General features: G+C 39.6%; 1 protein-coding gene across 1 annotated transcript in view; it reads left to right on the top strand.

The window, feature by feature from the left end:
- cemip2 (cell migration inducing hyaluronidase 2) overlaps positions 1–26,114 on the top strand; it is a 28,083-nt gene extending 1,969 nt beyond the window's left edge. Inside the window, exons 2-24 of the mRNA XM_018760047.2 lie at positions 1,887–2,218; positions 3,192–3,332; positions 3,649–4,216; positions 7,520–7,689; positions 8,126–8,314; positions 9,294–9,463; positions 10,285–10,494; positions 11,083–11,288; positions 12,104–12,173; positions 12,743–12,871; positions 13,837–13,925; positions 15,281–15,412; positions 16,179–16,214; positions 16,855–17,010; positions 18,705–18,882; positions 20,853–21,071; positions 21,215–21,426; positions 21,942–22,124; positions 22,642–22,861; positions 23,094–23,195; positions 24,297–24,442; positions 24,647–24,753; positions 24,867–26,114. Of these exons, the coding sequence (XP_018615563.1) occupies positions 1,903–2,218; positions 3,192–3,332; positions 3,649–4,216; positions 7,520–7,689; positions 8,126–8,314; positions 9,294–9,463; positions 10,285–10,494; positions 11,083–11,288; positions 12,104–12,173; positions 12,743–12,871; positions 13,837–13,925; positions 15,281–15,412; positions 16,179–16,214; positions 16,855–17,010; positions 18,705–18,882; positions 20,853–21,071; positions 21,215–21,426; positions 21,942–22,124; positions 22,642–22,861; positions 23,094–23,195; positions 24,297–24,442; positions 24,647–24,753; positions 24,867–25,066 (4,149 nt within the window). The 5' untranslated portion in view covers positions 1,887–1,902 and the 3' untranslated portion in view covers positions 25,067–26,114. The remainder of the gene's footprint in view (positions 1–1,886; positions 2,219–3,191; positions 3,333–3,648; positions 4,217–7,519; positions 7,690–8,125; positions 8,315–9,293; positions 9,464–10,284; positions 10,495–11,082; positions 11,289–12,103; positions 12,174–12,742; positions 12,872–13,836; positions 13,926–15,280; positions 15,413–16,178; positions 16,215–16,854; positions 17,011–18,704; positions 18,883–20,852; positions 21,072–21,214; positions 21,427–21,941; positions 22,125–22,641; positions 22,862–23,093; positions 23,196–24,296; positions 24,443–24,646; positions 24,754–24,866) is intronic.
- Positions 26,115–27,381: the final 1,267 nt, after the last annotated feature.

The raw sequence follows: 27,381 nt of genomic DNA, 5'->3' as shown, positions 1-27,381 counted from the left end.
CCTCTGACCTTTGGATCCAAAGGCAGTAGCTGTAACTGCTACACTACCAGCTGTCAATATCTGAGTAGTTGTCCATTTTCCTGCAACTTTCCCAAGCATTGGCCAACCCTTTTCTCCAAAGGGACTTCCAGTGAACATTATGTAGTTGTCAGCCCACGCCTTAGTTACCCAAGGTGACTTGCGGAGATTCACAACTTACAATGAGTTGCTCATTCATACACCAGTCAGGCACTTTCTTTATACACACAGTGGTTTTTTTCAGGGTCACCAATCCTGAACCACATGTTGGGTGGAATGTGGGAGTAAACCAATGTAGATACAGGGAAAACATGCAAACTCCACACAAACTGAGCAAGGATTAAGCTCATGTCCTCTTGCACCACCCAGGTGCTGTGAGATGGCAATGCTACTTGCTTTGCCTCCCTCTTTGAGACTAGCTGATCTTTTCATGATGTGGCCACAGTACAGTAACTTCTCACTTGTGCTTATAATGGGAGTTCTGGCCTGATTTTTGTCCAAGATCAATCTGTTTTCCTAATTGTCTGGTATCTCTGAAAGACTTCAGTACTGCAGTTTGAAGGAGTTTGTGTTTCAACTGTCCTTTTTTAAATTCCTTTTTAACATGTGTACAGCTTTTCTTGAAAAGTCCTAATCTTTCTTATGGATACTTTTTGTGAAATTTTTCCAAATTTCATTCTTTTGCGAAGTGTTAGTGTTCAGTTTATCTCAGGATGTGTGTTTCGAATTAACAATCACTATACATTGGTGCTCTGCTGAAGACTGCGAAACACTTACTTTGCTACAAGGACCATTCTCTGGTCAAGGTATGTAACTCCATCCACAAGAGATTTTCATCAGACTCAGTGAAGTAACTTCAGACTCCTACTTGGAGAGTGGTGTCTCTCTTAAAAAGAATACAGTACTGTAAATTGTGAGGATGAGAAGAAATCACAAGTTCCAGTTTTTTTAAAATTATGCTAGTTTTGTCTAATCATCTAAAGGCTGTAATGTTTAACAAAATCAATTTTATTCTACAGTTACTTTAATGAGCTTACGTTGGTATTTTGAAATGATGTGGTTCCAGTCACCCTGATAAAATATTCATTTAATATTGAATTGATATTATCAAAGCACAGATGTTAGATGTTTAGCAACAGTTTCCGTTAAAAAGTTTGGGGGAAAATTCAGCATCAGTCTTTCTGCTAATGTAATGCGCACATTTTCTATGAGATGTACATTGCTTTGGAGAAAAGTGTCTGTCTGCTAAATGAATAAATCTAAAAATTAAACTTCATTAGCTGTGTGACACAATATGCTGCCCTGAAATATTGTTTAGAAAAGTAATACACAAGGCGGTTCACAAAAATTCCAGGTTTGTCAGGAAAGACCATTCTTCATTACTACTGCAGCACAAAACTGAATTGAAGAAATTTCGTAGTTGTCAGTTGCATGACAAGATCTAAGGTTTGTGCCTCATGAATGACTCTATTCTGTAGAAATGAGGCGCATGCTGTGTAGTGTGAATGGATCTCAAAATTTAATTTTATCATCCTTTAAGATATTTTAACCTAATGGACAATTGAGTGGCTGTATTGTGAAGGTGCAGCTAGAAATGAAAATCAGTCATAATATTAATGTAACATCTGATTGCAATTGCAGGAATGTTTATTTTTCAGCTGCAGATGTATTGTTCATATCACCATTTCACAGCTGGTGGATGGAGAACCTTTTTTTTCTTTCTGTGTCTATTTGGACATTTCTTGTAGACTTGCTCAAAGACACTGCAAGGAGTTGGGCCCTTCCTGTTGTGTGGCAAATATATTTTCCTTAACCTTTCCACTTCATGCAGCTAGTCTATAATGATATTTTTCCTTTTGTTTTCTAAGGAAACAGAACGATACAATGCAAGTGAATAATGGCCCTGCCCCCATTTTTCTGCCTCCATCCAATGGAAGCAATCATCGACCACCAGGGTATGTCCCAGGCAGAATTGCCCCCGTACGCTCACCTCCACCGCCCAAGATGGCAGCACCACCGAAACCCTCGGGAGGCAGCCAGCATCAGGCCACTTTTGTGGTCTCTGACCAGCAAAGGCGTGAGCATGTCCACGGCCTTGTCCAGAGGAAGAATGCTTTCATTTGCTGCGCCACGTCATTGGCTGCTTTCTTCCTTGTGTTGATCCTGGTCTTGAGTCTGACATCTGCAGATATTTTGGATGGTAAGTAGGGGCAGTAGGACATGAAGTCTTGTCAAGAGGGAGGTGTGGTCTCTGGAACCTGTGCACCATGTGTTTTTCAGCACCACTCTCAGAACAATGTGTGCCCTGCCCTTAGCAAAGATCACCACTTACCTCACAGCTGGAGGAGCAGGGAAAAAAAGTCCACTGCTCTGGCTGTCAGCAGTGGAAAGTGGCAGGGGTGACTTGGAACATAGTGCCTTTTTTTTTTTTTTTTTTTTGTGTTATGTTTGAGAAATTGTGGTTAATCTCTGGGAAAGATTGACAAACGTCCACTGGAAAGTAAGCCTGCAACAAATGTCCTCTGTATCCTGAGAATAATATCTATAAGGTGGAGCGTCATGTTTTAATAAATGAGGTGATGTAATCTTTGATATGGAGCACAGATTTGACCACTGTCTTGATGACTAAGAAGGGACTAGCCATTCATCCTATCACATACTGATTCAAGAAGCACCAAATCATAAATATGTTTTAAAATATTTGCTGCTCTTTCATATGTATCATGCTAGTTATTAAACACTGGGAGATAGACTAGTTGATTTTCAGATACTGAAAGGTGGATAGAACAGGATCTAGCAATTTGACTTTGTCTGCCTCTTAAAGGTGGTCAGTGGTCACTCATTGCTATTTTTTATGGTTTAAAATACACACACATTGACTGAAACTGCTTGTCCCGAGCAACATCGTGGCAAGCTGGAGCCTAACCCAGCAACACAGGGTAGGGGGGTACACACCCAGGATAGGACACCAGTCCATCACAAGGCACCCCAAGTGGGACTCGAACCCCAGACCCACCAGAGAACAGGCAGAGGCCACTCCTCTGCACCACCACACCCTCTGATTTAAAATGCTTCTACACATTTTAAGCTTTCCATTTCAGTACCAGATATGGTGGCATAGTGTCTCTGTGAAATGGTAATGTGTGCTTTCCTGTGTCTCCCCTCCAAAACAGAGAACTGCCCTCATCACAACCCTTCCCTCAGCAGCTGGAACCCAGGGCACAATCCCCAAAAGAGAGTGGTCATCAGGAAGGGGAATCTCTACCGGCTGGAATCCTCAGCCACGCTGCAGTCTATAATTATCCAAAGTGGAGGTGGGTTCTCTGAAACATATGTGGAGTAGGCGTAAAGGTTTCAGTGATAAACTGATCTTCTTTAACTGTGCTGCCTTTTTAGGAAATGACTTGGTTTTGAGTAGATTAAATACACTCACGGAATTATAATCTGTTGCATTCACAAAATAATTGAGGATTTTGAATTTCACATAGCTGGTGAAAGTCAAGGGCATCCATTTGGAATTGTGCATAACATCCATGTTTGTGTCTTTTTAAATTCTCTTTTTTTTAAAATTAAAAATATAATGTAAATTTTGTAGTTACCTACTTTTTTTTTTTTAAATGATTATTTCAGGACTTCTTGTCTTTGCTGATGATGTGAATGGCTCCAGAAACATCACACTGAGAACTCGGCATATTGCAATTGAAGATGGGGGAGCATTATACATTGGTGCAGCAAAGTGCCGCTATAGGTCCCATGCAACTATCGCTTTGGTGGGCCGCTCGGATGAGGCAGGTATGGATGATGTGCCTGGCTTCGGCAGGAAGTTTATTGGGGTTCGTGCGGGAGGGACCCTGGAGCTCCATGGTGTTGAGAAGCTTTCCTGGACCCTCCTAGCCAAGACTCTCCCATCTGCGGGTCTGCCCGCTGGCGGTTATGCCTTCCAGAAAAACTTCAGCCGTGGCATCAACCTGCGTGTAGTGGACCCAGACACGGGTGCTGTCATCTACACCAATCGTTTTGACACCCATGACTCTCAAGATGACAGCAGGAAGCTTCATGAACTGCTCAAGGCTCTGCCCAGAGGCCGTATTGTGGCTATGGCTGTGGGAGACTCTGCCGCAAAGAGCTTGCTGGATGAGACCAAGAAGACCATCCAAGACCTGCTTGGAAGCACTTTTGTAAATGACCTCCAGTACAGGTAGTCGAGGCTCCTTAAGCATAAGCACTTAGTTGAAGGTGTCAGACTTCAGTAATAGTCTCAAGTACAGACAAGTTCTCAGGAACACCCAGCTTTAGTGTTACAACTGCAGATACATTATATAACTAATGTACTGTATCAGGCATGTAAAAAGTAAGCTTCTGTCCTGACAACTGACTGAAAGTTTGAGTAGTTGGTTCAAGTAGGAATGAAGTTGAGCCAGAGAGATTTCTCTTAAAGTGCATTTGTCAGTCTGTAGTGTACTCTTATACACATTTGGACAGTTTATCCCAACTAATAGAAGCCCATGTCTCACAAATGGGAGGGACAAAGGACTGGGGTTTGACACACATCCCAGAAACATTGCATAACTGCAGCAGTATGTTGCCTGGCTGGTTGCTCCTGAAGGCAATATTGAGGTAGTTGAGCTGACTTTACTGTAATGCCCTTGTTCAAGAGCTCTGCTAGTGCTAATTGCACTTTATTGTGGTAAGGGAGTTGGGGGTCTTGGTTGAGAATGGAGCATGTGCTAATTTGACTAACACAAGAAACTTCTGAAAACAGATCAGCCATTTCTGCCAGTAAGTCTCCTGTATACTTCACCTTCCACCATTGAGGTAAATTGAGAAGGGTAGTGGGCCAGATGACCTATGGTAATAAGATGACTACAGTATCTGGAGGCACATGAAGAGAAATTTCAGTGGAGTCTTGTCTGATGAAACAGAAGTCAAGCATTGCTTAGATGCTCTTTTGGAAGGTGTTTACCTGTGTGTGGTTTCTGCAAGAACACCTGGTCTCTGTGGAAGAATATTTCATATGAGAAACTAAAGATACCTTGGCAGCACTTTTATTCCCTTGACTCAAGCACCTTCACATGCCAGATGACCCTCAGTATTAGCATACTGCATTGAACCAGTATAGAAGACTCCTACATGAAGACATCCATATTATTATGCTTAAAAGGATATAAAGTGTGTACATTAAGGAATGGTGTTGGCTGAAGTGCTTATTAAGCTTGAATGTTAGAATATAACTTGTGTTGTAGCATTTGCCTAGAATCTGGAAAAAGGACAAAAAGCAACCTGAGCTTCAGGTGGACACTTGTAATTCAAAATGTTACTTGTCTGCTGAAGTGGGAGCATGTCAGATTCATGGCACAGGATGATAGTGGCTGGACTTACTGTGAATTTTCCTCAAAGCCTTGATATTTACAGAACCCTATTAAAAAATATCAAAGGAGAGCTAGCTATTGAAATTTTAAAGAAGGTACTTCACCCCAGTAACTTTAGTACAAAACTCTTAACATTTGTTCCAGTACCCTCCTCTTGTTTCCATAGTGCACCGTTTTATAATGGTTTGTCTGGCTGTCAGGTTGTGGAAAGGGTATGGCTGGACACATATCCCTGTAGGAATTTTCCTTCTTTAGAACAGGATGGAATCATGCCATTGACATGATTTATATTTTAACACCAGCTTTGAATGACATTTTCATTTAGACACCATTGAGCCACAGTAACATAAAACGCATGGGTGAAATATTAAAATAATTCCAGCAGCTTCTTTAGCTGATAGGGTTTTGTGTGTGTGTGTGTGAGAGAGAGAGAGAGAGGGGGGGGGGGGGAAAAAAAAAAAAAAACAGGCATGCATAAAAGTAGTCTTAAGCAAAACAGAGAAAATTACATGATCTGGCAGAAATCTACATGTCCTGTTTTTCTTCTAAATCATTCATCTTTCATAAATCAGTGGGCTCAGGGGCATGGCAGTGTACTCTTTGATTTTAAGCCTGTACAGATTGTTTTAGTGACCCTAGATTTAATAATGAAACAAAGAGGGGACATCAGAAAGTCTTCCTGTGACATGCGTGTGAATTAAAGATGTTCCAGAGAAAACGCAGCTCGGAGGCCTGTTACAGTAACTTCTGTCGTTGCTTGCCTATGTTTTATCTTTCATTCCAGATCAAAGTGTTCCAGTGGAAATGAGCAACAGTTGTGTTTGGTGTTAATTCATTTTAACAACATCAAGTCCTGGCAGAGAAGATCAAATGGTTGCAATGTGAAAAGCTCTTCATGTTAAATACACACACCCCCTGTTATACTATATTTCTTACCCACTATTCCTGCTAGGAAATCAAATGTCAATGTTGTCATCTGGCCTGGAAACCTTTTATGTTTACAGCTTCTACGGGTTTTGCCCAGTTTGGAGTATCCTCACGTACTGGTACCACCCCATGCTGCTTTTGGATTGTATACTTTTCTAGTATGTTTACCAAATTTCCAAGGTAGTGCTATTTTAAGGCCATTTTGACATTATTTATTAAAATCATGGTAGTTTAGTGAGTGCAGTGATAATATAAATGTTTCATTCAAGGTTGCGCATTCAGCACAAGCCCAGTTTTATTAGAGAGAACATACAAAACCAGCACTGCATACATTTTACATTCAAAATAATGAGCTTACACACAATATTCTTAATGTAAGATGGCTGTTGTGGTGGTATTAGTTTTATTTATTTATGAACATTTAACACAGGCATACAGCAAGGAAAAATTGATACAAACAAGACCAGTCAGCTAGTACTTGTGATGGTGGTAATAAGTGGAATTTGAAGGGCTTGTGTCGACACTTTCTCCAAGAAAAGTACATGTTCTGGAAGTTGAGCCACTGCAGACTCTGTCAGCATGGCTGCTAGGACGCGAAGCCCAAAACTGCAGCAAGGCAAGCTTCTTTCTGTAGAGAGACGGGGCCATTGGACAGGCAGCGCATTCCCAATATTGTGTCAATGTTTTAAAAGGGCTTTGCCCTGCAGAGATCACATTACTATTACATATTTTTATTTTATTAAAGTTATACATTGTACACTTTCTGTTCATAGCAAAAATGTGTTACTTTGGAAAAATGAGTATTATGGAAATGTGCTATATAATGGTTTCATTTAGAAAGAATGGTTATGTAGAAAGTGGGGGGGGTAAAGGTGCACAAGGAATTTTGCCCAAAAGGATTCCAGCCTTAGTCATTGGGTTTTTTTTTTTTTTTTTTTGGTCCATATCTCCATTGTGTGTTGCTGTAGTCAGTGTTGACATCCTTCTTCAGTGTGGTCCAAGAAGATGTCTGGAGTTCTCTTTGTGTCATCCAGTGTTAAGTGGACCTCACCCTGTCACACATTGTTTGTGAGCGATAAAATCCCAGACTGAAAACTTGAACTTAGTGGAGGTCACGGCTGGTCAAAGATGATGGGAGAGGGTGCGTGCGTGCGCTTAGCGTTAAACAATGTATACGTCTGTACATTTAACCCATCCCTTCCCAGGCAGGCATGGGCCCTGGTGTCTGTGATCGGTGGAGGGAATGACTCGTGTTCTGAGGCTGTGCGTGAACATGAGAACCATGACACGGGTGGTCAGGCGCTGGCGCAGAAGCGGTTTGTCACTGTGGATGGAGAGGGCTTCTCTGTCTCAGCATACAGCGAGTGGCGAAATGGTGCGTCCTGCTTTTCTCCCTCAGGCTGGTCAGGGTTAGCATTAGGATTAAAGGATTGACTTGGTGTTGTGACAAGTGGCAGGAGTAAGGACCGTTTATCAGAATCCTGATTAATTTTGAGATGAAGTAATAATTAGAATTTATTAATTTAGCCAATGCTTTTGTCCAAAGTGGCAAAATATTATAAACCTACTTACAATGATTTACCCATTTATACAGTTGGGTAGTTTTTTGCAGGAGCAGTTCAGAATAAGTACCTTGTGCATAAGTAGTACAATCAGAAGGAAAGATTTGAACCCTCGACTTTCTGATTGGAAACTGTCTTAATCACCACACTCTCTGCTACCCCTATAATTAGTAATTTTAAAACATTAACAAAAATGTTTGTTGCTGTTATTATAGTTGTAATAATGGTTCTCCTTGTTTTCCAACTCAGGTTTTGCCATATCCGGTTTCCAGGTGGATGCGACAGACCAGGTGGTGTTGAACCTGAAGGACAACGTGCAGAGCTGGAAGCCTGGAGATCGCATTGTTGTTGCCAGCACAGATTATTCCATGTACCAGGCAGAGGAGTTCACCCTCCTACCCTGCCTAGAGTGCAACCAAAACCAAGTCCGAATTCAAGGTTTGGGAGGACCTTGCATTATGGTCGTAATTTTTTTTTTTTTTCTTTTCTCTAGTTCATATCGAACTATATTCACAGTCTTTTAAATTCATTTATTCATTCATTCAATTAACAGCAGAACCATTTAAGGCAGAAATCCATGACTGCGAGAACAAAAATCCAGCTTTGTGCTGGTTGTTCTGCTGTGGACCCTGTCATAAACTCAACAGACATTGTAGAAACTCTTTATTGTCCCTCAGTTTCCTTTAATGGAAACAGAACTGCTTGCTTTTGCTCTACTGTATGTAAGCACATACAGATTTGTAAAGAAATATATAAAATTCATGTATGGTGTGTACACTGTAAATGCTGCAATGTGTCATAGATGTTTTTCTAGTAAAAATGAGATTCCTGTTTGGGAAAATTAAGGGTGAACTGTTGAGGGGTGAGTGTCAGTGGTTTCTGGATGTGTGTTTGGCTTGGCTTGAGCGCTATGAGTCCAAGAAAGAAGCTAGAGCTAGAGTGTGATGGGTGACACTAGCGTGCAGGGCATGGCGCATAGTACCATGTGTTACTAGGACACGTTATACTAATAGTGCTGAGAGGCGTCAACCTTCCTGACGGCAAGATCGGAGGAAGTCAGAGCAAGTTTGCGGCAAAGTTGTTTCCTGTAGTTTGACAACAGGGGACTTCCTGTTCTTAAATGTCTACATGCAGAAATTTCCTGAATAACTACTTACTGAATAAAATAGTTTAATAGTGAAATTCCTGGTTTTAGTACTGAAATATTACAGACTTGACTGTCCAGTCAGCCAATCTGCATGTTTTATAATGCATATCCAATGAATTCTCTAATCTTCTGCCATTAAGTAGTTATTTTTTAATTCTTTGGAAGTCATGTTTGTTTTCTCATGCATGTGACTTGCACAATGTTGCAAACAATGTGTAACGATAACCTCAGTCAGACTTGAGTAATGTGTCCTCTGTCCTTGATCTCAAGGGAAGCCACAGTTCACTCATGTGGGCGAGATCCTCGATGGGATTGATATGAGAGCGGAAGTGGCCCTGTTGACAAGGAACATCCTTATCCAGGGAGAGATGGAAAACTACTGTTATGGAAGCAACTGGTGTCACTTCTTTGGCTATGATTCCTTTGGAGGACAGATTAAGGTCAGTGTGCATCTTCTAACCACATTATAAGCCCATATTTATTGGAGAGAAAGGCTTCCACATTGAAAGATTAGCTAACTAGAAAGTAAGTTGGATAAAGAAAGATGAGAACTTTAAGCAATGTTACTCTGACCTGAATGGTATAATTTAACACACATGATTAAGTAATATTGCTACATACAGAAAAGCACAATGGCTTTCTTTGAATACGATGCAATGCATTTTCCTTCTCGAATGGTTTTGATTTTAGAGGTATTTGACTTAAATGTTTTTCAAGTTTTGGTTTCTTTTTTAAAGAAAATATTTCTATGTGTTATACTACTTAGAGTTAAGGTTTTCATTTCCACAAATGTAAAATTTTTGTACCAACTTACTGTGCAGTTTAATTTCCAGTATACATTTACTCAAACTGTAGTTTATTTTAACCTTGTATACTTTCCAGTGTTAAGCTTGTTTGGATCCCTCAAAAGCGCCAGATACGTTTTAGAATATTGGGACTATTTTATCTTTGTTCCATGTATTCATTCTTAAATTTTCTTTCACTTTTCTCTCCATCTCCTATTTGGACTGCTGCCCTGTAAAAACACTATGTCCTGCAGTAGTGCTGTAAGAATATGTCATTGGCAAATGGCAAGCCACAGGTTATCTCTGTTTTTACAGTACATGCTCATGCACTAACAGTCACAAAATTTTTAGGTTAGACAGGTGCATCTGCCCCATGTTATAAGAACATTTACTTGAAACCAAGTGTTTGTGCATGTTGTTGTATCCAGAATGTTCTACAAAGATGATTTTTTTTTTTTTTTTCCCGGTCCCTTTAGATCCTTGCAAACTTTACTGCTGTTCACCTGTCTCATGTTGAACTGAAGCACATGGGCCAGCAGGTGGGAGGTGGCTACCCCCTTCATTTCAGCATGTGTGGGGATGTGGACGAGCAGGGGGGCTATAGCCTGCCCACTTATGTGGAGGCTCTTTCCATCCACCACTGCTTCTCTCGCTGCATCACTGTCCAAGCCACCCACGGCCTACTGGTGAGCCTGTCCATTCACAGTGCTTGGAATTGTTACTGGTGGATTGAATAACAGCAGCACAGATATCTGCCACAGTTCAGGAAGCTGCAGATTTACTCAAAAACACTCTTTTTTTTGGATGTTTAGGGTGTGGTTTAAGAATTTTCATGTTCCTTTAACCTACACAACTGTAAATCTTTGACAGTTAAATATGAGCATAAGCTCATAGGCATACAGGCATACACTTATATTCATGATCATTAAATCAGCTGTATTATTTTAGGATCAATGTGATGACAGAGGGTTATCTTGACCATATTGCTACCTTCCTTTAAATGGTATAATGGTATATCAACTCAAATTTCTGAAATTCAGTTTATTTTTACTTGACAACTTTATTGACATGAAACTATGTTCAGGAAATTAACAGGGAAAGTTTTCTTCTTATAACATGTTGTTTTGACATGTGTCTGGCACTTTTCCTAGAGGCAGATGGTTTTTAAGCCCCTTTAACCTTGCGCACATTGAGGAAGTTAAGTTGCTCAGTTCTAGCATAGCATCACCTTCCTGTCCCTGCATTTGGCCAGCCAGTTTTCTCTGTTTTCCCAGATAAAAGACGTCATTGGTTATGACACGTTGGGGCACTGCTTTTTCCTGGAGGATGGCATTGAACAGAGGAACACCTTCTTTCACAACCTGGGCCTGGTTACTAAGCCAGGCACTATTCTACCCACGGATCGCAATGAGACCATGTGCACGTCTATTCGGAACAAGGTGTATGGGAATTATGTTCCTGTGCCAGGAACAGAATGCAAGTATGTGTCAGACATTCTGGTGTAGATGTATGATTCACTATACATTCCCATGTAATTTGATACTGATAACTTTGCCAATTCACTTGTGTGATCCAACAAGCATAATTAATTTTAGAAAGTCTTTGTTTTTTCCCTTTGAACCCCATGTAAAGGAAAATCCTTTATGAGCAATACAATATTCAATAACACCTTCTTCCCCAAAGTTAGTTGGGTAGTTGGTAGCATAGTGGTTAGAGCTGCTGCCTTTGTACCCAAAGGTTGCAGGTTTGAATCCTATCTCCAGCTCTAGTACCCTTGAGCATAGTACTTATCCATTTATATAGCTGCATAGTTTTACTGCAGAAATTTAAGGTAATTGTAGATAGCTTAACATAAGTCTCTCTGAGAAAAGAGTCTGCTAAATTAGTAAATTAAATTCACTTATGAAGTGTGATACTTTGTTTTTTGTTATGCAAAGAGTTGCTCAATAGACATGTTCAGAACAATGTGGGTCAGAGGACAGGAGTGCAGCAGGCTTCTGACATATGCAGCTACCTGGTTATTAGATTACTCAGTAGGAGTTCCCTCATTTTCTTGGAATAACATTGACTTCCCCTCAGTGACCTTGGTCATTTTTAATGTAAAATGGGAGCGCGGGCGCTGTGTTTTTCCAGGGGCTAAAGAATTTAGTTTGTTGAAATTTTTAATTTTTAGTTATGCAGAGGAATTACTTTGAATTTTTATGATATTATGTCTGTTCATTGTATGGGGCATCTGTGTCTGGTCGGATTTCTTCAAAAGTACCCACTCTGTCTGCATTTGTGTGTGGTTTTCAGGGCCGTGTCCACATTCTGGATCGCCAACCCAAACAATAACCTCATCAGCAATGCTGCAGCAGGCTCCCAGGTAGATCTGTGTTATTATTTCAGGCTGGCCAGAGTTGGCCAGTGAAGCAGTTAATCTCTGTGACGGTGATTTGATGGGATCTCGTAAGGGTAATTTCAAGTGCAGAACAATATTGCCTTTCTAAATTATTACGTTATTGAAGCTTTACAAGCTTTTAAAAAACATTATGAATTTGTTTCTCTTAGTCTGCCCTCTTCAAGGTGACTAATGTAAGAAAACACATGCTGAGTTACTTCCTCTTCTTTTAAATGCTCTTGGCTACATTACCCCTGCTTCCCTCTGGCTGTATTAGTTTTTGGGAATTGTAGATTTGTGTTGGTGATATTTAAAGGTTGACAGTAGCAAGTGACTTAAGGGATTTCCTGCAGCACTAGAGAGGATGTTTTACTGGATCTGTCTTTTGTCCAGACATGTTGAGTTAAGCAACTGCCCTTGTTACAGGGGTGGATGTCCTCTTTGAAACCTTTTGTACCCAATCATGTTGTCTTGGTAGCTACTGTTGCCGTAGAGAGTTGATGTCATTGCTGTTACTGACCCTACATTTTCCCTGTTTCCTCCCTTTGTTTCAGGATGCTGGCATCTGGTACATCTTCCACAGTGCGTCAACTGGCAAGTCCCATGGGCTCATCCCTGAGACAAAGGCAGAGCTCACACCACTGGGGATCTTCTTCAACAACCGGGTGCACTCCAACTTTAAGGCAAGGCAGCTACCACTGCTTCCCCACTGATATCCTGCATGTACCTCACAAGTCTTTTTCCTGCTCATACTGGCTCCCAGGAGTTCCAGTACTTCTGGTTTTTACTTTTTATTTTATTACACCTTTGAGTACAGTAGCTCATCTACTGTATCTATGAGGTTCTTCACCAATCCTTTGTGCAGTCATCTGTTCCTGTAAATCAACTTTCCAAAGTGTTCTATAGGAAATGAGTTATAAAGGAGTTTGTACACTTTCTCTTTGCAGAGCTGTTTTTCTTTGATTATTAAATAGATGCTTTTCTCTAAAGCCAGGTACAATGATCATTAACTAGTATTTAGCTGACATCATTGTCAAAGGTGGCAAATGATGTTCGATACACTACCCTAAACACCCTAGTCATTCATCTATCTATACAGGAAAGAAATGTAGCTCACACACAGTTATGCGCGCACTCACTCACTCTCTGTGGGCAACTTAGTCACCAGTTTGCTTGAAACATGTCTTTGGCCTGCAGGAGGAAACTCATGCAAGCACAAGGAGAACATGCAAACCTTACAGACTGAACTAAAACCCACATTGCCATGTGCAGCTCAAGTGTTTTGAGACACCAATGATTTCTTGTATGCCACCGGGCTGCTTAATTCATGTTGGTGTCTGTACTTTTTAAACGGTAGTTACCCTTAACTATGTGAAGTCCAATTAATATTATGCTTTTTTTTTTTTTTGTTGAAGTTTGCCTTTATATCAGCAGCTGTGTTTTTGCTGGATGACATTTTTTGTAGCTTTATTAAAATGTCATGTAGTATACGGTGTGTATCTTTCAGTGAAGATCTTGTTCCATGGCTCTCAAAGTGTAGACTGAGTCGCATGCCAGTCCACAGGGCACAAGGCCCCTAGGGGCTCAACACATTTCTCATCATGTTTAAGGACCCCATCCTCAGTCACACCCTGGTTTCTGGTTTCAGGCTGGCCTTTTCATTGATAAGGGGGTGAAGACAACAAATGCGAGTGCCACAGACCCCAGAGAATACTTATGTCTGGACAACAGTGCCAGGTAAAAACAGTTCTTTGTGGGCATAGATGGTCCAGCAGTGGAAGTGGAGTTTTAGTTCTTTGAACTAACTTCTGCCGGCATGGCGAAGGCTGGGCTTTCAGTACACCATTTATTCTTTTTCATGTACATCTAAATAATCACAGATAGCTCCTTTTGTCCAGAGTCACAGTAGACTGAAAGGCCTCATGGGGAAAGGCTGGAACAGCTTTGTTGCACCTGGCTTGCTTTGGTTTTTTTCTGACACACATTTAGCATCTTTTTGTAACAAATGTGTGGTATTTTAGTGTAATCGTGTTCTAGAGGTAAAACATTATTCTTCTGTAAATGCATGTTTCTTTTATTTGCTATAGTTGTATGATTTCCAATATTTTGACTCACTTTTTTAATGAAATAATGTCGTCATTTATTTCATAGTAGAACAAGTATAAGTTCAAACAAGCCTGGTTAATGGGGAAGACATGATGTTGGAAAAAGTACAGTTCTTAAAATTTTTGGCTGCAGGGTGAATGCCACATCTTCCTCAAAATCCTTTTAGGTGGTAGAATGAGAAAATTCTAGGCATTATATGTAGTCGTAAGGAGGTTTTATGCTTACTTGTTTTGGCAGCGTTGATGTGATGCTTTATTTACAGGTTTGAGAGCCTATGGTAGCAGTGAGATGCAGTAGCTACAATCATTTCTTGTGCATCTGTGAACATCTATGGTTTTCCATCACACAAAATAACCTATATTAATCTTCTATTCACATGATATTCATAATACTCTGCTTTTATGTGGCATCAAGGATCCTATACTTGGGGGGCAACTGTATGTCATAGGTCTGGCTGTATGTACTTCTCTTTAGTGGTAACATAGAACTGTGCCTATGAGAAGAGACCACATTTCCAGTACCAACCCCTGGTCATACAGCAGCAAGAGCGTATGGGGTTTCCCTGGCTGTTATGAGCCCAGCAGGATTCCTGCACAGCCGGGCAGGAAGAAGAAACCAAACATCCCAAAGCGAACTGCATATTTTTAGTGCTGGGTTCAGTCAGCCCAGCTCCATGTAGGGACAAAGCATGCAGCCAGAGGTTTCTTTTTGGACAGAATATTCTTTAAATTGATGGAAAGGTTTTTGGCACTTTTTGAGATTACCTTTGAAAACAGGGTTGCCTGTAGATCTCCTCCCTGCCACATTGTGAGACACACACCTTTACAGCAGGGTAACACAACTGGGTTTTGTACATCAATGGAAGAACAGTCCATTGTACAAGAAAAGTTTCAGAACAATGAAGAGCAAAATATTCCATTAAAATCTGACACGAATATATGCATTCATAAAAGTTGAGGACTGTGCATGTTTACCATGTCTTTTAGATTCCGTCCGCACGAGAATGCAGACCCAAAGCGACCACGCGTTGCAGCACTCATTGACACACTCATCTCTTTTAAGAACAATGACCTGGGTGCTTGGATCCGTGGTGGTGATATTGTCATTCAGAACTCAGGGTGAGTGCTAGCGCTCAGAGTTCAGAAGGATTAATTTCGCATTTGTGTGTACAGTATGACTGCTATTGTGAAATATATCATGTTTCACTGTAATAAGCCACAGGGCCTTTCTGTATTCCTTGAGACAGTACCAGTATGTCTTGATAGTAGGACTCTTAGATTCTATATGTATTCTTTATTCATTTGTGTATTTCCCTGCAGGGATTATGAAGTATTAGCTATTATACCCTACCCAGAAGTGAGCAAATCCAGTAGGAGACTGGATTGACCTGACTGTTATGCTAGAATCAGTTCTCACTCTGTTCCTTAAGTTTGAATACTAAATAAATAATCATGGATAAGCCTAATTTCATGAGTAATTGAGGATTCCTTTATTTTCATGTCTTTCTCTATTTTACCTCTATTCATTTTTGTTGGTCTCCTTCAGAGCACTTCCCTTGTCTTGATTTGAAGCATTTCCTGCATTGTATTTTTTTGTTTGTTTGTGGGCAAATTTTTTGTTACTAATGGGTTTAGTGAAATGGTATATATCGCACAGGATGTTACTTAGCACAATTTGATAAGAACATGTCAGGGGAATTAGTTGACAAAACCATTATTGCTTTTGAGTTAACACAGATTTTCAATTGGATTAGCATTACTCTTGCTTTTAAACACCACTAGGGAGGTTCTGGCGAATGCGAGCTTCTCTTCAATCTAGTTGTTTTTCTTTTAGTTCCAATAAATTGTATGCCCCATAGTGAACACATTCTATTTGTTTTGGTAGATTTGCAGACAATGGAGTTGGGTTATCCTTTGCAAGGTATGTTCATCTATATTTGTTATGATAAATGTTTAAGTGTAGCGTGTAGTATATGATTTTAGAAGCAGTTGCGCAGACTCACAATGTCAGGCTATTGAACTGTCTTGACTGATGTATCGGGTGCCAGGATACCCACTGCATATCGGCCATAAGAGAGAGGTACACCTTATTCTACCTGGAAGTACTAGGTGTCAGTACTGGTGCACTACATAGCTATACTTTAAGTCAGGATGGTGGACTTAGAGCCTTATCTAGGACTGTTCAGTGCTGGGGGGGCAGAGTCTTGCACATTTTCCAACTTTACATGACTACAATCAGGGTGTTAAAACGGGTCAAAGAAGACTAGAAATAACTAGATCTGTTTTCAGCTATAATCATCCTTTTTTACTAGGTTATCCTGAACAGTAGTGTTGATGGGTGTAGATTTTAATGTCAAACATATTGTAGCTAACTGTGTTTCGGGTAGTAATTGCCTGCAGCCTCCTCTTAGCCTTTGCCTTGAACATGATGATATGTGTTGCATTCATTCTATAGTTCTATTATAGTTCTAGTATAATTCTATTCACACACACATACACAATTTTTATTCATTTCTCTTGAGTATGGTACCTTCTGCTCACTCTTCCTCTTCTCCATCCAGTGATGGCAGCTATCCAAAGGATGAGGGCTCCAGCCAGGAGGTGTCCCAGTCCCTGTTTGTGGGCGAGAGCAAAAACCGCGGCTTCAACGGGGGCCAGAACAAGTACTGGGGCGTCGGCGGGGTTGACGGGAAGCCCAGAACTCTGCCAAGGAACAAGTGAGAGTACCGACAGCAAGTAGCCTACCCTTTAGCAGCAGGATGGTGCTTACTGGAAAACATACATAAAATACTGGGGTCTCTGTGGCCTTTTTTTTAAATGTATAGTTGCTATTTTACCCCCATTTTTAAACAAACTGTTTTTCAGTGCCAGATTCATAACAATTGAAAAATATAGTACTGGGTAACAAACGGCAGCTTTCTTTGATCAGGAAAGAATAAACCACAGAAAAACAGATCCCTCACTGTATATTCAGAACAGCTTGCATTTTATTCAGTTGTTGATAGTGAACTATTTCTTAATTAGGCCAAATGTGCTTGGATTCATTAAAAAAAAAAAAAAAAAAACTGAAGGACAGAGTTGTCAATGAGGGCAGAGTTCCCCTGGAAGGAGCCTTGTAGCCAATTTGTACTGTACAGGGACAGTAACGTAGGAAAACGCTGACTACTGAGCATTTTAGTGGCTGAATCCAGAAAATTCAGTCGGACTAGACCGGGGTCGGCAACCCGCGGTTCTGGAGCCGCAAGTGGATCTTTCATCCCTCTGCTGCGGCTCCCTGTAGATTTGGAAAATAAATAAAAAATAAATTTAAATTAAATATTTATATTTTAGTTATTTTTAAAAAAATGTAATTCTAAATTCTAAGATTATGATGCTCTTGTAACATTAAAATAAACCGTGTTTAATTTTTTTGTCGCTCAAAATATGCGTCGTAACTGCCGACTTGCGAAATTGAAAATTCCATTCAATTCAGATCAAGCTTTTCAACCCCAGGTAGGCAAACATGGATAAATGCAAGAAAAGAAAAGTTTCTGAAGAAAACAGAACATTTAATGAGATGTGGACAGATTCATTTGCTTTTACTGCTGACGAGAGTGGCTTCCCAGTATGCCTAATATGTGGTGAAAAATTCGCGAACAACAAAAAAGTCAAATGTTGCTAGACATTTCCACAATAAACACACAGCCTTTGCTGAAAAATATCCGGATGGAGATGAGAGAAAAAAAGCCGTTTCGGAACTGTTGCGGAAGGTTGATCGGCATTTTTGGTTTGCTGCAGCCGACAAGTTAAAATTTTGATGTCATGAATACGAAGAGGACTCAATTAGACATTGAACATTTTATTTGAAAGTAACCTTCAACCCAGCGTCTTTTTTGTTAAGGTTAGTTCAAACTGTTCAAAATATTTTTGTTTGCCTGCAGAAATAAAATTTTGTTTTCTCGGTAGCAGTTCATTGATTTCATAAATGCAACACACTAACTTTTTTTTTTTTTTTTCTATACTTTCCATAAAGGTAAAAACGATATATGCAGTGTCATCTTCATTTTAGATGTCAAAAGGGTTTTGTGGCTCCCTGTGTTTTTTTTTCTGTGGGAAACGGGTCCAAATGGCTCTTTGAGTGTTTAAGGCTGCCGACCCCTGGACTAGACAATGCCACACACATCCAGAATTTAACAGTGAAAGTCAAAGTTCTCCAAATATTTCATTAAATGCATTTTTGCTGCTATTTGCCACTGGTTAAAGTATTTTCCAAAGGAAACTGGAATGCAAATTCAAAATCCCTGTCATCTGCAGTATTCTGTCTACCTCAACTGCTGGAAAATACCTGTTCCCCCAGCATGCCTCTTTAGTGCTTTATAGATGGTATGCTGTCATTTCTGATGAGATCATTAACGGGTGATTCCATTGTCAGGACCTTTCCCATTCGAGGATTCCAGATCTATGATGGTCCAGTCCACCTGACAAGCAGCACGTTTAAGAACTTTGTCCCAACTCCAGACCGGTTCACCAGTGCCGTGGGCTTCAACTTGAAGAACACCTGGCAGCTCACTCCAAGGAATAATGTTTCCTCCCTTTTGTTCCTTCCTAGTGTAAGTCCTAAGCACCAACCTCATTCTCATTAACATTCCTCATCCTAACCTGTTCCTTATTGTACATTGATTACACTGGCTCCTTGTGTTGTGAGCAACTGAGTTATAAATTTTCGCAGATACATATGTGTTCCATTTTATTTGTATATTTGCGATTGCCTTTTCTTCAATTGGCACAGAGGTGTCACAGGTAGCAGTGTTGTCTTGCAACTCCTGGGGTGTAAGTTTCAACCTGGCACAGTCTGTGCATAATTTATATGTTCTTCCTGTGTTTCTGTGGATCTCTCTGGGTGCTCAAGTCCTCTCCTACAGTCCAAAGACATGAATTTCAGGACAGTTGGTAGCTTTAAATTGCCATTAGTATGTGTGTGTATGTGTGTGATTGCCCAATACTCATGCGTGATTGCAATGGATTTGTGTCCCGTCCATGGTGTACCCTGCCTCTACAACCACGCACTGCACATTAATGGATGGACTGTGTTTTATTTACTAGTCATTACATGCTTCTACAGAATCTAATGTGTAAATAAATTTGTGTAATTTTGTTGTGAATTAAGAACAAATTGTATTTTTTATTGATGTGTATAATTTATGCATATAAAATGCTTAATTTCTCTGTATTTAGGCATCTCTCCTAAATACAAAACTAATGCAACTTTTTTACCACAAACTTATTTACTAAAGTAACTTTTGAAAACATTTTATTTAGCTTTAATTACACACACACACACACACATTTTCAGAACCGCTTGTCCCATACGGGGTCACGGGGAACCGGAGCCTACCCGGTAACACAGGGCTTTAATTATTTATTTTATTTTATTTAATATGTTTTAAGTGATATGCTCTTTGCCATTAAAAGTAGACCAGAGCAGCTAACACAATGGAGCAAGGGAGACTGGCTGCTTGGTCTCTCTTTACAGTTCAGGCTTCCATCCAAAGCTTCTGGTTTTTCCTGGAACCTTAGGTTTTATTTCCCAATTATTGTGTGCTCTTGTTGCTTATATTGTAAAAATGTTCCCTAAATGTGCCACATACTCCCTTAACTACTCAAATATCAAGTGGAGAACACAGCTGGGTTGTCATTCATGCATCTGAGATGCCTGTAAACTACTACTGTTAATGTTGACATTTATGCAGTAGTTTTTAACTCTTTAAACTCTTCACAAAAGATCATATCAAACATACAGCAGAGTCATTTTGTACTCCCTATGAATTGGAAATAGGAGCTAAAGTTAGAACACTCATGGGATGTTAACTATATCATAATGTGCACTGAGGTTTTGGTATGCTATCTATCTATTCTTTAGAAAATGGTCTCTCAGGGATGCATAATTTGTCTTGCAACTAAGAATATGACTGACCTTGAGACATTTCTTATTTTGCCAGCGATGTCATATATTTTACAGTTTAATAGCCATGTGATTCCCCCCTGAACAGTTTCATGGTACTGAGCGCTACCATGTACGGCTTTAGTTTTGTTTAAAATAAGCTGTTCTTTCCTGTTTTGTTGAACTTTGCATTTATTTACCTATATTCCAGAGCCTACTCAGATTACAGGTTACCAAGAGACAGTAAGATATTACTTGAAATTTCTCTGAAGGGAAAATGGTTTTATTAGTGGAATGTTTGTAAATCGATATTAAAGCAAAGACTTTTTTATACACATTCCGTAACTTGTATATGTAGTGTAGTGGAGCCTCCTTGTGGCTTGTGGAAGCTGAAGTAAACTGCTGCTGCCCAAACTGGACCCAATAAGCCCAGCCATATAATGTGGTGTTTAGAGGAGAGAAAAGTTCTCTCATTATTGTTGTTTACAGTTTTCATATTGTTAGGAAAAATGTGCTGGTGCATTTGGCAACATTTTTTTTTTTTTCTGAGACCCCTAGCTGCCATTGTCAGCCAGACGATAATGTCATAAGGTTTGTTTAAACCTTCATAACTTAGTCTAATATTTCATATCCATGCAGAACTCTACTCTGAAGGCCTTCTTTGGCAAACCTGGGCAGTGGTTTGAGGACAATGACCTAGATGGCGATAAGAACTCCATCTTTCATGATGTTGACGGTTCCGTGACAGGCTTCCCAGACTCCTATGCTGGCAGGCTGGATAATTTCCTCATTCGCCACCCAGACTGTATAAACATCACAGAGTGGAATGGAGTGGTTTGCAGCGGCAGGTATTCTCAGGTAAACCTCAGATGGTGCATTTCTTTAAGTCTGAAATTCAAGAGACATTCATTTTTTTTTTTTTTTGTCTGTTGTTGAATTTGCTATGAAATCATATCTTCCACCATATGTACCCATTTTAACCCCAGATTTCTCTATTGCAGGTATACATTCAAACCCAGGGGGCCTCCAACCTCACCTTGTCGATCAGTAGGGATGAATACCCAAACAAGCCCATGGTGCTGAGGGGGGTCAACAGCCAGTCAGCTACTTCCCAGCAGTACCAGCCGATACTAATGATGGCAAAGAGCTATACCCTACACTGGAACGGCCGTGCCCCCCGTGAGGTTGTGATGTCACTTATCAACTTTGACAAGTGAGTGAGAGAGAGAGAGAGACAGACAGACAGAGGGTTCCACACCAGCTGGTGGGGCATGAATGCTGTAAGAGGACAGTGATGGGACTTTTAAAACATGGTTAAACTGCCTATTGTATCATGTTCTTCTGGTATCTACAGTGTAAATAACCAGTGTAAAGAGCTGCTCCTTTTGATGGTAAAATGTTTATTAGCAGTAGTACAAAATATTTGAGTATGTTAATATAAATACACTACTTCCATGAGACAGAAAATGGCACCACCATTAATAAGTAGCAGAAAAAGCTGGGAATTGATTACTTTTATGTTTCATTGGTGTATTAGTCCAGGCTAAGAGAACTTCTAGCTGCCTTTCTCTTTGTAGTTAGCAGTGATTAGTGAGAACGTTAGTTTGTCCGAATAGGGTCTTTATAAAGTAGTAGGACTCAAGAAAGAGGCTAAAACTTTGAAATCATACACTGTTTACATTGTAAGATCAGACCCCTTAGGAGTTTTTAATATCTGTTCTCTTTTAGAGGAGACTGGGTCCAGGTTGGCCTTTGTTACCCCTCAGACACCACGTTCCAGGTCGTGTCTGATATTTATGACCGCCAGAGCAACATATTTGACAACTTGGAGGACTACAAGTCTGTGGGATCCCTGACAGACCTTGAGAAGAGTCCTCTGGACAGGACATACTACTTTGACAGCAGCACAGGGTGAGAGACCATCTCATATTAGACTTCAACATAGAGACAGTTTAGTGTAGTGTTTAGGATCTCCCCAGTGTTTTCAAAATGATAAGGATGATTTCACAAATTTCCGTGTGAGGGAACAGTCAGTCCTGGATTGCTGTTTATTAAATATTTTATCATAAACACTGTGTGGAATCCAAGTAAGGAAATGTAAGTGGTTTTTCATGGAGACTGGGGGCATAGCCAGTTTCCTCTGTTATTGTGACAGATGGTTCTGGCTTCCTGCTGTACATGTGAACAAACATCGCAGTGAGACTGCAGCACAGAGGTCTTTCATGCTTATTGCTGCTTCTCTCATGTTTTTCTTTTTGTTATTCTTCCACTCCCTGCCCTTTTCAGTCTTGGTTACCTTTTTATTATACTTTTATTATAATATTTATTCACATTCCTTTGGATGGTGTCGTCATATTACATTTACTGACAAGGCCCTGTGCTGTTTTTCTGTGGAATGAATGAAACTGACACCTGTGTGTGTCTCCAGACTCCTGTGGCTGTCTTTGAGAGCGAGGCACAATAGGGATGGTCACAGCTACTGCTCTAGGAAGGGGTGCGAGAGGGTCAAGATCACTGCCACCACCACTTCCAAGGAAACCAGCAACTGCATGTTGAAAGCCTACCCAAAGTACACTAAACCTCCTAAAGCCACCGTTCCCATGCCATCTCTGAATACAGCTCTTTGCACTGAGTGCGGAGCCTCAAAGGTGAGCTCAGACATCACACCAGTAATGTGGTTTTTGCTGTTATGAGGATCCCTTTTAGTCCTTCAGTTACATTTTAATGTATTTCTATTAACTTTAAATTGTATATTGTGGAAAGCAATTTCACTGCGTTAACTTTCTGTTTTTGAGATGTACGCTGGCTGTAACAATAAGCAACTTTCCTGTTGTCAAAAAGCTATTTAACATCACATTTTTTTTATATTGTTTTATTTAGCTGATCTTCACAAGTGATCCTGAAAACACCTACCTCCAAGTTCAGATTAAGTCCCTCAGCCATGAGGGACAGCAAAAGGGTGATGCTGAATCCTTCATTGTGGTAATTACTACAGATAATGCATACATTCCTTCAGAAGGGGTTAGCAGGTAGCATAATAGTGCTGCTCCCTTACAGTCAAATGATCCAGGTTTAAATCCCGCCTCCTGCTGTAGTACCCTTGATTAAGGTTCTTACCCTGACTCACGCCAGTAAAATTACCCAACTGCATATATATGTAAATAATTGTAATCATCTTAACACTTTGCTAAGTTACTTTGGAGAAAACTGTCAGCTTAATAAATTTAATAATAATAAGAAAGAGAATATCACCATGTGTGATGGTGATAAAAGCATGTTAACCCTACTTCATCTAGCAAATGCTTTTCTCCAACTCGACTTCCTGTGAACACTATGCAGTGTGTATTTCAGTAATGTGGTTTCTCCATGACCAGTCCTTTCCCAATTTCTTTTATTTAATGGGAAATGTTTAATTTTGAAGACCAAACTTGAAGCTGTTTTAAATGATCTACGTTTATATTTATTCATTTGGCCAATTTTTCTCTAACTTCTAATGAACACTATGTAGTAGTATGTAGACCTCACTTTTTTCACTCAAGGTAGCTGGCAATGCTAGATACACTACTTACAGTGAGTCACGCATTCACACACCAGTGAAACAGTCTCTCACTGTCTCTCTCACACTTACTCACACAGTATGGGCAATTTGTCACAAATCCATGCAAACATGGGGAGAACATGTAAATGCCCCACATGTTGAACGGGGATTGAAGCCAAATCCGTCACACCACCCAAGTCTGATAGAACCTGAATATGTCCTATAGAAAAGGAATTGTATAAAGTGGTATGTTTTCTAAAGAAAAAAATTGTACATTGTATGCATTATTACTCAAACACATAATTACAATTTAAATGTGAAGTGAGTTACAGATGGCAAATACATCCAAAGTTTACATACACTGTTGGTAGATTTATGATAGGTGCTAAATCATCATTTTTAGTTTTTTTTTTTTTTTTTTTCTCCCCTCCCCCCCTCCCCCTCAATTGCAGTTTTGAAAAATCTCCATTTTGACATGCATATCTTGTGTCAGAAAGTCTCTTCCAGTTCTTTGGTTAAGTCCTCCCTCCTACCGTTTCCTCAAGGTGAATCGTGAGAGGTTCTCCTTCACAGCCCCTGGTTTCTTCCTGGTCACCGTGGATGCATGCACTGGCAGAGTCATAAAGAAGTCATTGTTCCCCAAAATGGATGCAGCAATGAAACAGTATTTAGAAAGTGAAATCCCAAAAAGGTGAGTTTCTTGCGCATTAAAAGCTCTTTGGAAGCATAAATGATAATAAATATATAAAAAAAAATAGTATTAAATACAAATATTAGATTGTAGGAATTTATTGGAGGTGTTTTTAATTCACATCACACTTCAGTTGTGTATTATCTAATATTAAATGTTAAGGAATTCACATTTTGTTTTTTTTAATCCTCTCCACAATCAAAGCTCTATAGTTCTCCTTGGAACAAGAGGACAGCTTAATAGCCAGGGTGACATTGCCCCTTACCTGGTCCCATTAGGAACCGCTAGATCAGCAGACCTGAAAAATAAAGGTGTGTTGTTTTCCGGACACATATCTGTTATGGCTTCTTGCTGTTAGCTGTGGTGTCTCACATTCTCATGCATTTGCCTTTTTTATTATTAATTTTTTTTTTTTTAACCACAGAGAGCTTGGCATTCTTTGGATTCCATGGGTCTAGCATGTTGCCTCCTTGGGTGGGACTGTTCACCAGCCAAACGGGTGAGACACTGGGCCTGCTGGAGAAGTATATTCCCCTGGGTCTTTTGGAGTATGAGTGCGCACAGCCTGATCAGATGAAACGGAAAGATCTGGAACTTCTGAAGAAAGTTCTAACTAAAGTGTAAATTTCAACTTTTCTAGAAAATGTGAAAACTAGAATGAATGTGAACGTGAGAATTTGATTTATTTATGGCAGAAATGTTTATGTATAGAGTGTATTTTTTTTGTGTGATGGTGATAAAAGTATGTGTCGCAGTTGCCATGTAATGCACTTTCTCCAAGACCAGTCCTGTGCCAAAACTAAAGTGGCATATTAAAAGACAAAGCCAAAATCTTTCAAGCCATGTTTTCAGGTTTATGAAGTCTCCTTTGTTTACTGTGCCCAAGGACAAAACATCCTGTTTGGTGCAGATGTGAGATGATGTATACACAGAGAAAACAAAAATAATAAGAATAGACTTTTTGAAACCATCATTATTTTATTTGCAGTTTTTGCACAGCTCATTGTTTTCATATAGAAAAAAACAGAACTATGGATTTTCCTGTTTTTGAAATTTGTGTGATTCTTAAATGTTTATATAGACAGTAAGAGATGAAGTATTGGTTGTGTAGTTTTTTTGTGGAGTTTAATATTGAGAATTTCTTTCACTCTTTTTATCATCTCAAAATGCAAAACTAATTCAGTACATGGGCTGTCTTTAAGAATCTAGAGCAGGCTCTGTATAGCAGAGTTAGTAGTTAATTTCTGGTCGATACGACACTGTGCTGCTCTGCAGAATTCCATCACAGCAGCCCTTTCTTCAGCCAGTGTCCTGCAAGTGATGCTCTGCCAATATACTTCAGAACTTTCAGGTGATCATTTGGAAACATAAAGAAATTGATTTCCAGAAACATTCTGTTATTGTGAATTCCTTCACTGGAAGATACTGTCTGCTTTTTAACCACTGAAATGTATAAAAAACTCTCTTGTGTCTTCATTGTTTTAAAAGGAGAAACACATTGAATTGTGATCATTTGAGGTTTGAACTTGTTGCTTTTCGCAGCACATGTAGATCCTTAAGCATTTTGTGTAATTTGATTGCTATGTATGAGTAGTTGATGTTCAAAAATGTTTCATATATTTGTAAAATTTTGGAATTTTAAACCAGACTTTCCCTTTGCTACTACAGTGTACAATGCGATTTAAATAAAAGATAAGCATTTATACTTTTTAATACTAGAAATGTCACTGCTTTCATTGCATTTATCTTGGTTTCTCGACTATCATAACAGTGACACTTGTGGAGTTGGAAACAAGAGTAAACTATTTAAAGAATAGCTTAGTTTAAAGAACCAAAAAGGGTGGGGAGGCTTTAGATTGACAGAAGACTGCTGCTGAAGACAGCAGCTTATGAACAGTGGAGTCAGTGGCCAAACACTGAAACTGAGGGAAAAGGAGCAGAGAAACAGTGACGGTGTGATACCTGTCCTCATCTGACTGGTATTATAATATCGTCCCCGTTGTTGTTTCTTCTGCACTTGGACATAAATCATAACTCTACGGCTGTATGTGTTTCGACACTTTGTGTCGAATGTTATCAGGACCTCATCCCTTTGAGAGGATGAATTCATTTGAACCACTAGATGGGGATGTTATACTGCCTGAAATGTCCAAATGGTTTTGGTTTACGTGATTTGAGCGCACATCAAGCAACAATAAAATTAGATATTGATATTTGTATAAAACTGAGTGTTTTAGGTAACCTGAAAACAATTTTATAGAACTTTACAGTATATTACTGTACTTGTTCTACTTTATCTTTGCAACAACAACTAGGCCTTTGTTGGAAGTATAGGAGTTAGACTTTCTGTTTGAATATGTTCTTTTTCACCAGCTGTGGTCTAAAATCATTACTTGCTTGCCAGCTATAGCTGTTAGTTGCACACAAGCTGAACATGAAAAATCTTCCTGCCATTTTGGTTACAACTTTTTCCCCATAAGAAGTTCCAGAAAGAGACTTGTCTTTTGATGCCTTGATCCCAGACAAACTTTGGTACACCTGGGGTGGAAAGCATCCATTGATCTTGGTTGCTTCCATTTTAACTGGTAGTTTCCATCTGTCTACCCAGCTGCGTATTTCTTCTAGTCCTCAAATATTGTGTAAAGTCAGTGTTGCACAACTTGAGTACAACTGCAAGCACAGAACTACCTGAAATGCATCAACTTCTCAGTTTTTATTACACAAATAAATGTAAATGCGTAATATTCACTTAAATTTTCTATGACTCCATGGTGATTACCTTTAAACCACACATCTGTTAAATGCAACCATATTTTGTAAAATTAACTTAAGGTTCAGACTGGCATAAAACTGGTCAGAAGTCCAGCCAAAGGCAACAGGCCTTTAATTTAGTCCTGTAATACTTCAGGATTTGTCCTGCTATTACTTTAACAATTACA

Source organism: Scleropages formosus, chromosome 17 (genome assembly GCF_900964775.1).
Source record: "Scleropages formosus chromosome 17, fSclFor1.1, whole genome shotgun sequence".
Taxonomy (NCBI): Eukaryota; Metazoa; Chordata; class Actinopteri; order Osteoglossiformes; family Osteoglossidae; genus Scleropages; species Scleropages formosus.
The sequence above is the reverse complement of the archived record's forward strand: the minus strand, read 5'-3'. Positions and strand labels throughout refer to the sequence as shown.